Source organism: Dipodomys ordii, unplaced genomic scaffold (genome assembly GCF_000151885.1).
Source record: "Dipodomys ordii isolate 6190 unplaced genomic scaffold, Dord_2.0 Scaffold117, whole genome shotgun sequence".
Classification (NCBI taxonomy): domain Eukaryota; kingdom Metazoa; phylum Chordata; class Mammalia; order Rodentia; family Heteromyidae; genus Dipodomys; species Dipodomys ordii.
Window position 1 is genome coordinate 2,201,902 of NW_012267333.1, and position 12,810 is coordinate 2,214,711.

General features: G+C 41.9%; 1 protein-coding gene across 1 annotated transcript in view; it reads left to right on the forward strand.

The window, feature by feature from the left end:
• Positions 1 to 970: 970 nt before the first annotated feature.
• Positions 971 to 12,810, forward strand: part of Tcn1 (transcobalamin I (vitamin B12 binding protein, R binder family)) — a 16,815-nt gene continuing 4,975 nt past the window's right edge. The window contains exons 1-5 of the mRNA XM_013029209.1: positions 971 to 1,049; positions 6,640 to 6,825; positions 7,928 to 8,068; positions 9,213 to 9,368; positions 10,866 to 11,053. Of these exons, the coding sequence (XP_012884663.1) occupies positions 971 to 1,049; positions 6,640 to 6,825; positions 7,928 to 8,068; positions 9,213 to 9,368; positions 10,866 to 11,053 (750 nt within the window). The remainder of the gene's footprint in view (positions 1,050 to 6,639; positions 6,826 to 7,927; positions 8,069 to 9,212; positions 9,369 to 10,865; positions 11,054 to 12,810) is intronic.

Genomic DNA, 12,810 nt, shown 5'->3' on the forward strand with positions numbered 1-12,810 from the left:
AGGATGGTAAAACACCCTAGCTGAAGCGAGCTGCCCAGAACCAAACACTTTGTTCCATTTGGGCCTCAAACAAATTGCATAAGTGCCCACTCACAGTAGAGAGCAAAGCCTACTTGACTGAATCACAGATTCAAATTTTAATCTCATCTGCAAATACTGTCACAGGCAAAACTAGTGGTTCATCGTGGCACCCTAGACCAGTCAAGTTATCAGTGTGTCTGAGATTCAATGAACAGTGTACCATGTATCTATGTCTGAGATACAGTGCGAATGATGGGTCATACATGCTAACCAAGCCCACAGCTGACATCTTCTCCAATAGAATGCAAGAGAAAGAACACCGGTATGCAATGCTTCTTACCCATAGCATGTAACAACTGTCCAGTGGGGTAGAAATTCATATTTGCTGTAAATTTCTCTGGCTTTCCTTCTGAGCTAAGAAACTCTTATGACATTATCTATCTCAGGAGGAAAATCTTAGGGCCAAAACCTACCATACCAGAGTCTTCCCAGGACAAACCTTCCTAATTCTGCCTGATCTAATTTTATCCTTAACAATTTCTACATTCCTTTTTTAATGCCGTTTCCCCCCATCAAATCTAATTACTCAGGAGAGCAAATAAAATGGAACCCAAATAGAATGGTTCAGATGGAAACATTTCTGAAAATAGTTATTCACCTCGGTTATACCCATTGGGCTGAAGACAGGTAATACCGAAGGTCCAGGACAGGAAACAGTAAGAAATGATTTCCTCATTTCTCTCTAACCATACCTTTCACGCTTTCTTCCTGATTTATCATGTTACTTGGACAAAGGCACTTGACCACACCTCCTGACATTACTCAACATTTGCTCGAGTGAGAGGCTCTGACAACCTGACAGTGAGTTCTCATTACCCACCACCCAAGCCAAGCCCTCCACATTACAGAGCGAGACTGGGCCTTGGAGTTCCAGGACACCATTGGAGGGATGAAACCAACACACCAGTTGCCCTACTTGGGGCTTCTGTTGTTTTCTCTTATTCCAAGCCAGCTATGCGAGATCTGCGGTGAGTACAATTTTGAGCTAACATTAGTCTAGTGGGCTATGGTCTCTTGTGGGTAGACAGGGAACTGTGCAGTTCACAAAGATCTGCTGTCAGTTCTCTATGCGCCTGACCTCTGTGAGGGATGGAAAGGAGATCCAGGCTGGAAGAGGAAAGTGCCAGAATGTGTATTCATCCCAGATTCCCTGTTAACTCGTCTGATGGTTCTTCCTATGCACTGATCCTCTCTTCCATAGCATTCCTACTCAGTAATGTTCTATTTCAAAAGTTCATTTCCAGTGACTGTCTAATTCCTGGCTCCAGAAAGTTATCCTTTGATTATAAGAGGCAATCTATTTTCCTATAGTTTAACCCACTTAGATTAGCTTCTAAATAAATGATAATAATAGTTGTTCAAACAATGAAGAGATCTGAGGAGAACCGCAGTCCAAAGCCAGGGAAGAAAGTCTGTGAGATTCTTAGCTCCAATAAACTACTCAGAAACAGCTAGAAGTAGTGCTCTGGCTCAAGTGGTAGGAGAACTAGCCAAAGAGGCTCAGAGACAGTGCCTAGGCACTGAGTTCAAGCCCTGAGACAGGAAAAAAAGAAAACCTAAAGTGAGAGAAAGGGGGAAAAAAACAAGCTTGGATTTGTTTATCTTCTTAGTATCTGCATGGCTCAGTCTTCCTAAATTTCCTTATCTTCATCCTGGAGTGTAGGATAATGAGAAGAGAGTGTTAAAGCACTAATCTTGTAAAGTCTACTATAGCTGGCAGGTAATTCTCTATCCTGAACTTGATCTTTAACCCTGTCCGAAGATGACTTCCATGATACAGCTTCATCTTCCTAGTACTCTGTAGGTTAAACAAGAAGATCAACACCACACAAGACAAACTTGCCTTCAAACAGGTTAAAAGTACAAAATCTGCCAGCTCTACTTTTTCTTCCTGGAGTGTCATTTCCCCTGTTGGATCTTAAGAATTAAAGATCTCCCTAGTGACTTTGAACTTTAGATCCTTGAACAAAAAGTGATTTGTTTCTAGAGGCTAAGGAAGCTGATGTGACTTAGTGACCAGGAACTAAAAGTCCAGCTCCAATGCCAGAAAACCTGCTGGGGGGTTGGGGGAGGGGAGAATGAATGCTTGCACAAAATCTCGGAGAGATGGCTCACAATTGTCCTTTTGTATCTGCAAAAAGCCTACAATCATGCCATTCAGATCTTTTGTCTGTTTCTTTAATAGTAAAGGAAAGTGGACCCAGGAAATCACATTTCCTGGATCCTCTAGGTATAGTGAGAGAAACCCCAATAGCATTAGAGGCAAGAATATACACAGAATTTTACCTCTTATTAAGTGACTTTTTGCTCCACATCTGGAAGATGTGGTTATTCAATTTTAGTTAGGCCCAGAGAGACAAAGGACATACATTTTCTCTCATATGTGGAAGTTCAGTCAAACTTATAAACATATGTAGGGCCATAGGTACATGTACAGAAACATATTGACTGAAGTATGTGCATGTGGAGAATTCAAATGGTATAACTCTTTTGAGCAACTAACTTACAATCCAACAAACTGAATACTAGAAAGCTGGTACTTGAGGTATAAAGTGGGAGTTTAAAGGGAGATGGGTAGATGAATGACAAAGGAAGGGGGTAGAATGCAGTCGTAATATCCAATGTATATCCTATGAAACTAGGAAAGTGGATGGGGTGGGTAGGGTTGAGAAGAATGGAGGAGAATGATGGAAGGGGTGAAATTGGTCAAGAGGCATTGTACTCATAAATTGGCATGTGGAATGCTAATTCCTTTGTACATTATAATTAAATTTAAAAAAAGAAAGTTCCAGATCTTGTACATTAAGGAACAAGTAGCCCAACCAAAGCTGACTGAATCTGGGAGGATGTGATCACACGAGGTAATCTGAAGATTGGTAAGATTCTTGGCTACTTCTCAAATTTATCCACAATTTAAATTGAGACTTTAGTTTGAATTTCAAGTGATACATAACTCCCTGCATTCTCCTCCAGTGCTTTGGGGCTCTGGGTTGATTCTCTTCTACTGCCACAAATCAAGTAAAATCAGACTTTTCTCCATGCATGCCTTGGGTTTGGGGATGTTGTAGGCTAAACTTTAAGGTGTCCCTCTTGTAAAGTATACTACTGCATAATGACCTCCATACCTGTTCAGTTTGAGGATGGATTGTCTGTGGACCATAGAGTTTTTGCCTTAATTCTGTCAGCATTCATCCACTAGAGTTATAAAAAAAGATAGGAAAGCTGGGCGCTGTAATCCTAGCTACTCAGGAGGCTGAGATCTGAGGACTTTGAAACAGGGTTTGAAACAAGCCCTGGCAGGAAACTCCATGAGACTCTTATCTCCAATTAACCACCAGAAAACTGGAAGTGGCACTGTGGCTCAAAGTGGTAGGTCACTAGCCTTGAGCAAAAAAGCTCAGAAACAGCATCCAGGCCCTGAGCTCAAGCCCCACAACTGACCAAAAACAAGAGATAGATTCTCAATAAGCATATTAACACTGTTCCAATACCCTGTTCCCCAGCCCACAGTGGCCTTGAAAATAAACAGTCCAACTGCCAATATTTAACCTCTGTGGCAATTTTCCTGGAATACTACTTATCTGATTTGGAGCTGTGTTTAATCTTAATATACCTATTAAGTTATCTTATTTATTAAGTAATATTTACCTATTAAGTACTCTTAATAGACCTATTAAGGCAAAATGACTAAATCTATCAACAAAGAAAAGTCAAGACCCTATTCAGTTTCCCTGGTGTGAATTCTAACAAATATTTAGAGAACTAACATAGTGTCTTCACAGAAATAAAAGAGGAAGGGACATTATTCAAATCATCCTATGAGGCCAATATTTCATTGATATCAAAACCAAAGGCATCATGGGAATGACAGACCAATATTCCTTATGAAAATAGACACAAGAACTTCAGCAACATACTCACAAACCAACTGTACAGCATACAAAAAGGGTTATATACCATGGCTAAATGATATATAGCTTAGGAAAGGAATATGTTTATTCAACATACAAAAATCAATGGACCACCATATTAATAGAATGAAGAGCAGAAACAACATGATCAGTATCAATAGAAACAGAAAGAAAAACTGTGGACAATTCAGGAGATGGAGATCAATTTGACATAGAATATATGATACAGGCCTATTACATACCAATGCCATTCATGAACATAGTTTTTAAAATCAGGAACAAGACATTCGAAAAGTCTATCTCTACATCAAGCCCTCTCAAATGCCTACTCCTTCTGGATTTCCCTCATGAATTCTGCCTCTTCTGTACATTTCTGTCCCACTTTAGCTCATTGCCTTCTTCAATGAGTATAAATTCCAGTTTTCCAACATGCGAATTTCAGTTACAAATCTGTGGGTCAGTTATCTGAGCTCTGGTAACTTGTTAGCTATCTTGGCCCCTGTGGTTTAACATGAAAACTAATAACAATGTCTTCTTAACAGTGATTCTAAACTTAGGGACTAAGGGGAAAGATACAGAAGAATACTTGAAGTGTGTGTGCGCGCGCGCGCGTGTGTGTGTGTGTGTGTGTGTGTGTTTGAAAATATTTTCCTCTTCTAACGAGCTCTTCACGCCCATTGGCTCCCCATAGTCTCTGTATTCTGATAGTAGCAATTAGCATCCAAAGAACGAGTGGGTTTTTCCATCTTGGCTTGGCTGTCCCTATTTTGCACCGATGGCGTGCAAAGTGCCATTTCAAGGTCTAGAGAATAATTTACTATTTGAAATGGCTGCCACTCTTTCTGAATCCCACACTCAGTGACAGGGTGATTAAACATCTACCTCTAAATTATTCTGACATATCTATACTTGCTTACAATGTACCCTGATCAGATTCACCCTTTCTTTCATAAATCATTTATTATGAGGATGTTCTGAATCCTCTCTTCTAGATTTTTGAACCGTACAATGCATTAATGTGAGCCGTAGTTGCTCTACAACTAGAGTGCAAATCTGGGACTTGGGCAAGGACTTATTATATGACTCCAAGAGTAGCAGCAACCTCATGACTTAGAATAATAAGTGAGAAGGGAAGGAATAAAGGGCTTTGTCTCCACAACTTGATCTAGAGTTAACACCCGATCAGAAAGAGTTCTTTCTTACTCAAGCATATGAATGAATTAGATAAACTGTTAGCATTGGAGGAGATGGACCACTTCATTAGTCAGAAAAATGGACCGACAAGTTACTTTCATTCAAAACAATGGCTCAGCCACCTTCAAATTATACCTTTGTAGAACAAAACACAAAAGACACTTTTGGACCTCGCTTTTGTTCAGAAAGAGCCACAATCTCAACAAGACCAAGGGTACATGATTTCTCTCTGAAGTACCCCGTTTTTGGATGCCCCCTCACAGACCACCAGAGACCACGATCAATGCACACAGCAAAGAATCGTTTATTGCAAGCTGGAGCTTCGTCCTCCACACACTCGGTAACCTGTGACGCTAAGAGGCCCCGAGCATAGAATCAGCACAGTTCTTATAGTATTGAACAAACAACTTTAAGGAACTTTTACATAAGAAATTACATGATTGGTTAACATTTAAAGCAAGCTAAGCTGGGCAAATATGATTGGTTGTCCTTTAGAAAAATATCCTTGGTCCATAGCTTGACCAAAAACGGTTTTGAGTCACACCTGCACCAACAGAATGCATGGCATGTCTCACCCTGGATTCTGAAGAACCGGTTAGTCAGAAAATTATATGGTTTGGGCTGGGAAGGTGGCTCAGTGGTAGAGGGCTTGTCTTGCATGCATGAGGCCCTGGGTTCAATTCCCCAGCACCACATAAGCAAAAAGAAAAAAAGCCAGAAGTGGTGCTGTGGCTCAAGTGGTAGAGCACTAGCCTTGAGCTGAAGAGCTGAGGGACAGCACCCAGGCCCAGAGTTCAAGCCCCACGACCAACAAAAAAAAAAGATAGGAAAGAACTGAATGGACAAAGTCGACAAGGTCATAGATTGGGAGGCAGAGGGCTTGTGTCTTTGTTTTAGAGATGGAAGCTTGTTTTAGGACATTCTCTATAGGAAATGATACTAGATGCCCAGGCAGGACTAAGATTTTCTGCTACACAAGGGCAAGCTTGCACTGAGCTCTTGAAACGCAGGGACAGTTCCAGTTAGAAGCTGAACTTAACTAGAAGGAGTCATGTCTGCATGAGTGGAGACTGGGAGAAACTCCAGATTCTACTACCATCGCCATTATTCAGCCTACGGGGGGGGGGGGTGTTGAACTAGGTCTGTGCCATGTCTGTTACTATTGTTATATAACTCTTGTTTCTAGCCTTTTCAGTTTGTGTTTCTCACACATCAGTACTGTGGTATAGGCTGGCTGAATTCACAATGGCAGGCTACAGCTAAGAACATGGACAATACAGAAACAACCATGGGATGACAGAAGCTGGACCGGGGTTTAAATCCAGGGTTGGCCTTGAGCCCCTCATGTCAGTATTGATCCTCAGTTTTTAATTAAAATAAGCAAGATGTGAAGCCACCCGTATCTATCTCTTAATCTTATTGTAATAGCATTTCTTTTCCTCCTCTGCCTCAGAGGTGAGTGAGCGAGTCCACGTCCAACTGGACCCTCTGTTGGACACAATGATCCAGCCAAAATACACCAGTGTGACCCAGTCTGCAGATGTCCTGCTTTCCCTCAGACTCATTGGGATCCAGAACCAAAACCAAACCATAATCGAAGCGCTCTCCCAACAAGTCAGAAACACTGTGGAAAGGAGAGGTGAGTACCTAAAGACTCTGGAAGTGTTCAGCAAAGATTTATCTAACTACCAAGAGGATCTCTCACAAACCCTTGCTCTAGCTATATCCAACTGCTCAAAACTGTAGATGACAGGTGTCTTGAAATATCACGATCTAGCTCTTGCATCTTTGGATCCCTGAAACCATTTTCCTTTCAACAGGCAACAGGAGAAAGCAAAAGAAGATATAGATTCTTATCCATTAAGGTAGTATCATAAGCCAGCTGAGTTTACAAGCATAGAGGGCTATGAATCACAACTAAGACATCTCATAATACATCTTGGTACAGTGGCTCATAACTGTAATCCTAGCTACTTGCCAGGTGGAGATTGGGAAGATCACAGTTGAAGGCTGGCCTGAGCAAGAAGTTTGTGAGACCACCCACACATCTCAACCACAAGAAGCTGAGTGTGGTGGTTCCTACCTGTCAACCCAGCTATGTCTGAGGCATAAATAGGAGGATCAAAATCCAGGCAAGCCCAGGCATAAGGGCAAGATCCTAATTCAAGAAATAACTATGGGCTGGGAAGGTGGCTCAGTGGTAGAGTGCTTGCCTTGCATGCATGAGGCCCTGGGTTCAATTCCTCAGTACCACATAAGCAGAAAAAGCTGGAAGTGGCACTGTGGCTCAAGTGGTAGAGCACTAGCCTTGAGCTGAAGAGCTGAGGGACAGTGTCCAGGCCCAGAGTTCAGGCCCCACAACCGACAAAAAAAAAAAAGAGAGAAAGAACTAAAAGACAAAATGACTGGGAGTGTGGGTCAAGTTGTAGAGCACCTGCCTAGAAAGCATAGATCCTTGAGATCAAATCTCAGTACAAAGAAGGAAGGGAGGAAGAAAGGGAGGGAGGAAAGAAGGAGGGAAGAAAGGAAGAAAAGAAGGAAGGAAGGGAGGGAGGGAGGGAGGGAGAAAGAAAGGCAAGAATGGAAAGGAAAGAAGAGAAAGAAAAGGGAAAAAGAAAGGGAGAGGAGGGAGGGAGGACCAAATTATAGTATAGAGAACAGAAAAAAGAATAAACTATAAGTCACAAGGGAGATAAGAGGATAAAAGAATTCACAGGTGTGTACCTTGTAAAACTTTTCAGGACTGGATTTAAGCTCAGGACAGCTCGCTCTGATCATTCTGGCTTTGGGAGCATGTCATACCCATGATGAAACCTTCATATTTAATCAGCACCTACTTGGCCATCTGGAAAATAAATTCAAAGCAGAATTGGAAAATATGGGTAATAGTCAAATATTCTGACTCTGAACTGCCTTGTCTTCTCTTGCCCTGTATTAGAACTGTATGGTTTCACCCCACTCTACTCCTCTTTCATTTATTTCATTGTACCTTTGCAGATCACTTTCCCTTTTCCCGTCTTTCAGCATGAATGTTGAATTTTCATAACACGCACACACACGCACACACACACACACACACACACACGAGACACAATTTTTCAGTCCTTCCTGAGCTTTGATTTTTAGACAAATAATGACTTCACAGAAATGGATGAACAATAGGGCACATTGTGTTATTAATGGCAGAGGAGGTGATGTCAATATAAAGGCTAAAGATGGCCAAAATCCTTTATCACTTTTATAAAGTGGTTGGCTCTGATGTCTGCTCATGCAGTACGTTGTTTTTATATTTTATTAATTTACTTTATTGTTTTTATAGAGGTGATGTACAGATGCATTAAAATTACACCAGTCAGGTAATGAGTACATTTCCTTTTGTCCAGTGTCTTCTGTTCCCTGGCTCTCTCCCAGCCCTTCCCTCCCGTCTCCACCCATGAGTTGTATAGTTCACGTTCATCAGTGTCCAGTGAGCTCCACTGCTGCTCGTTCTCACCCTTTTCCCCTCAAGTTCTATACCTTCCCCCCAACCCTTCCAAAGATGTATACTTGAGTACACCATACATAAGGTAAAGAAGACAGAATCATCATTATTCTTTATCATCATGTGTTTATTTCAACTCCTACCCAGTATTTGAGTCCCTCAAATCCCATCCCCTTTGAAGATGCCTCTAATCTAACATTCTTTCTATCGTTTCTATCTTACTGTTGAAAATTCAGGAAGCTTAGAGGTAGAAAACCTGTATGCTAATCCTAGTTATTATTACCGCCAGAATATCTAGATAGGACTGTGATCTCTTTGGCACTGAGTCTCCTCAGTTATAAAATGAAAGGCGTTGAGTTGAGCTTGTTGAACCCTAAGAGCCTTTACATTTCTCAAGCTTGCTGTTTTTAAGGGCAGTCTCTTCTATCTATTACTTATGTCTCTTTAGATGTAAACAAGTCAAAATAAGGTACATAGATGATGGAAAAATGAAGCACTCTCTAGCACTTCTGGGAGTAAAGTGTGAATTTTCTTCTCTTTGTCAGAAGAATATGATGGTAATCCACTGACCAACTATTACCAGCTCAGCCAGGACGTCTTGGCCTTGTGTCTGTTCAATAGAACGTATTCAACCACCACAGTTGCTAAACTCTTCGCTCCTGAAAACAAAAACTATTACCTTGGTGGCCAGTTCTCAGTAGGTGAGTCATTAAACCTAATTCCCTGGATATAGACAACAATAGGCATCAGTCATCCTTGCCTTTTGAGTTTATCTTCAGCAATTACTTGAATTTAGCCAGGCAGCAGAGGCTCACACCTGTACACCTAGCTGCTCAGAGGCTGAGATCTAAAGATCACAGTTCAAAACTAGCCCTGGGCAGGAAAGTCCATGAGACTCTTCATCTCGTTACCCACCATAAAACCAGAAGAGGTGCTGTGGCTCAAAGTGGTGGAGCACTAGCCTTGAATGAAAGAGCTCAGGGACAGCACCCTGAGTTCAAGCCCATGACCAAACTCAAAAAAGAAAAATGACTTGAATTTGTTTCTACCTTCTTTTCTCAAAAGCTTTCAGGAGAGAATTTATTTGGGGAGAATATGGGTGATACGTGGCAATGAAGTCTCTTTGTAGATGTCTAGCACAATAGAAAGTCCTGGCTCCAACCCAGTCCTTGACGTGAATTTGCCCATTTATAAAATAAGGGTAGAGGATGATGCTAAAAGAAGTTCAGCCTGGACAAGCAGCATTTATTCCCAGCCACTGTGAATCCAGACACACAAGTTCATCTTTCTTCAAGATGTTCAAACTAAATCACCATTCAGTATTTCTATGGAGTAAGGAGCACAGGAGATTTTCTTTCATACTCCTTTTCCTGTAAAAAGAAAAAAGAAAAAAAGATAGAAGGCACCACACTAAAGGACAACAAAGAGTCCAACTGTGAAAATAAAAGTCCTTTTTTCTCCCTTCTTCCCATCTCTTGCCTTGTCCACTCCCTTAAGAAGATTTATTGGGGAATAATTCCATTGTCATATTCTTTTTTTGTTGTTGGTTATGGGACCTGAACTCTGGGCCTGGGCGCTGTCCCTCAGCTCTTCTGCTCAAGGCTAGCACTCTACCATTTGAGCCACAGCACCACTTCCAGCTTTTTCTGCTTATGTGGTACTGAGGAATCGAACCCAGGGCCTCAGGCATGCAAGGCAAGCACTTTACCACTGAGCCACCTTCCCAGCCCTAAGTGTCATTTTCTAAAGGACTTTGCAAAGTGTTTCTTTGTAGCGGAACACACCTTTGCAGATATTCTGTTGGATTTATCATCCTCAAATAGAGCTTCTTAATTCCTTTACCAATATGGCTGAAAGAATGATATAAAAGATGGAAAACTTGAGAACCATAACAATCTACGTGTAGAAAGCTGTTTGGGAGTAGGTATTCTCATGGCCATATGATGAAATATTAAATATGGGAAGCATGTCAACTCCACACAAGGAACTGAATTGTATTTAAGGAGCTAAGGCCCAGGTATGGCTGTTAGGTCTTGAAATTCTTCTCTCCCATCATCAATTACCACCACTAACATTCCCATTTTCACACATCTCTCCCCTGTTTTAGTCCTGAAAATCCTGCACCCCAGGAAACCATTCAGTCCATGAAAAAATAGGATGTCTGGTCAGCCTGTCACCAACATTTTGCTTCCTGACAGATACAGGAGCTATGGCCGTGCTGGCTTTGACATGTGTGAGCAGGAGTCTGAAGGAACAGCCCAAAGCACAGGAAGAGGATCTAGAGAGCATTGAAAATCATATCCGCTCACTGGTAAAAATGATTCTGTCTGAGAAAAAAGAAAATGGTCTCATTGGAAACATGTTTAGTACAGGAGCAGCTATGCAAGTAAGTCCAATGGGAGGAGGAGATGAGAGCTGTGGAGGGAAGCAATGCCTTGATCTTTTCTTCTCCATCTCCCATGATCTTCCTGTCCATTATGTGTTTCCTATGCTAATTTGGATTTTGCTTGTGTGATTTCCCCTCTCCTGCCTGAAATACAGTCTTCTTACCTTCAATCTATTTCTTTTTCTGACTCTGTGCAAGTACTCCACGGCTTGAGCCATGCCTCCAGCTCTTATTTATTTTTTTGGTCATGGGGCTTGAACTCAGGACCTGGGCACTGTCCTAGATCTCTTTTGCTCCAGGCTAGTGCTCTACCACTTTGAGCTACAGTTCCACTTCTGATTTTCTGGTGGTTAATTGGAGATTAAAAGTCTCAAGGACTTTCCTGCCCTGGTTGGCTTTGAACTGAGATCCTCAGATCTCAGCCTCCTAGGTAGCTAGGATTATAGGTATGAGCCACCAGCACCTGGACTCAGCTCTTACTTTTAATGTCTATTTTTCCATACCAGTTCTTCTATAAAGCTTCTCCTACCTAGAGTTTCTATATGAAATCTGACAGTCCACTATAACCCATCTGGTTCTTTCACATGCAATTCCACACGACCATGAGCCATTGTACTGTGTGTCCATCATCCTTCCCAACCAGATGATCAGAAGCTCTACAAGAGCTTACCAGGAGGTTTCCAGTATTGAAGGCACATTATGATACATTGAAGAAAGGAGGGAACACGAGTCACGGGGCACAGCTTGTCTGATTTTACAAAGACAGGATGGAGATAAGAACTTAACACTATTATACACATATTTTCTGAACTCTGGCCTTCATTTAAGTCTGTACTCAATAATTCACTCAACTTGAAGGGATGGATATAAAGATCTATGGGGGGAGGATTTTTTGGGGGGTGGGAATTCACTGAGTCCTTACTATGAATAAACATTTGCCAGGCTGACTCAGGGTGACAGGACTTTCACAGGAGAAAGGACAGCAAGAACAAAGACTGAAAGTCATGAGGTCCACATGACATATTCAGCAGGGCCAACGCAGGACCCTTGGGCAAGCTTACAGGACAAAACCTGTGATGTAAGCAGACGTTGAAGGTCCTTGGTTTGCCTTGCTAAAAATGAACGTAATGTAAAACAGTGGTTTCCCATCAGAGCTGTACATTCAAATCTGTAGAAGAAGCTTTTAGACCACACCTACCTATAAAGTCTACGGAAGCCCCTTAATACAGAAATGGCATCTTATGGAAAAGTCCTACAGGTGATATTCTTGTGCCACAGAATTTAGACCAACTTGTCTACACCATAGTTTTTAAGATAGTCTTTAATATGTAGGTAGTCAACAAGCTAAGAAAACCTCCAAGGAAGAAAAGATGAAAAGAAGGGGTAGAGCTGGGTGCTGGTGGCTCATGCTTGTAATCCTAGTTACTACAGAGGCTGAGATCTGAGGCTGGTTCAAAACCAGCCCGGGCAGGAAAGGCCATGGGACTCTTATTTCTAATAAAAAAAAAAAACCACCAGAAACCCGGATGTGGCACTGTGGCTCAAGTGGTAGAACACTAGCCTTGAGCTGAAGAGCTAAGGGACAGTGCCCAGACCCAGAGTTCATGCCCCATGACTGACAAAAAAAAAAGAAAGAAAGAAAGAAAGAAAAGGAAGGAAGGGAGGAAGGATGGGAGGAAGGGATGGAGGAAGAGAGAGAGAAAGGAAGGAAGGAAGGGAGGGAGGGAGGGAGGGAGGGAGGAAGGAAGGAAGGAAGG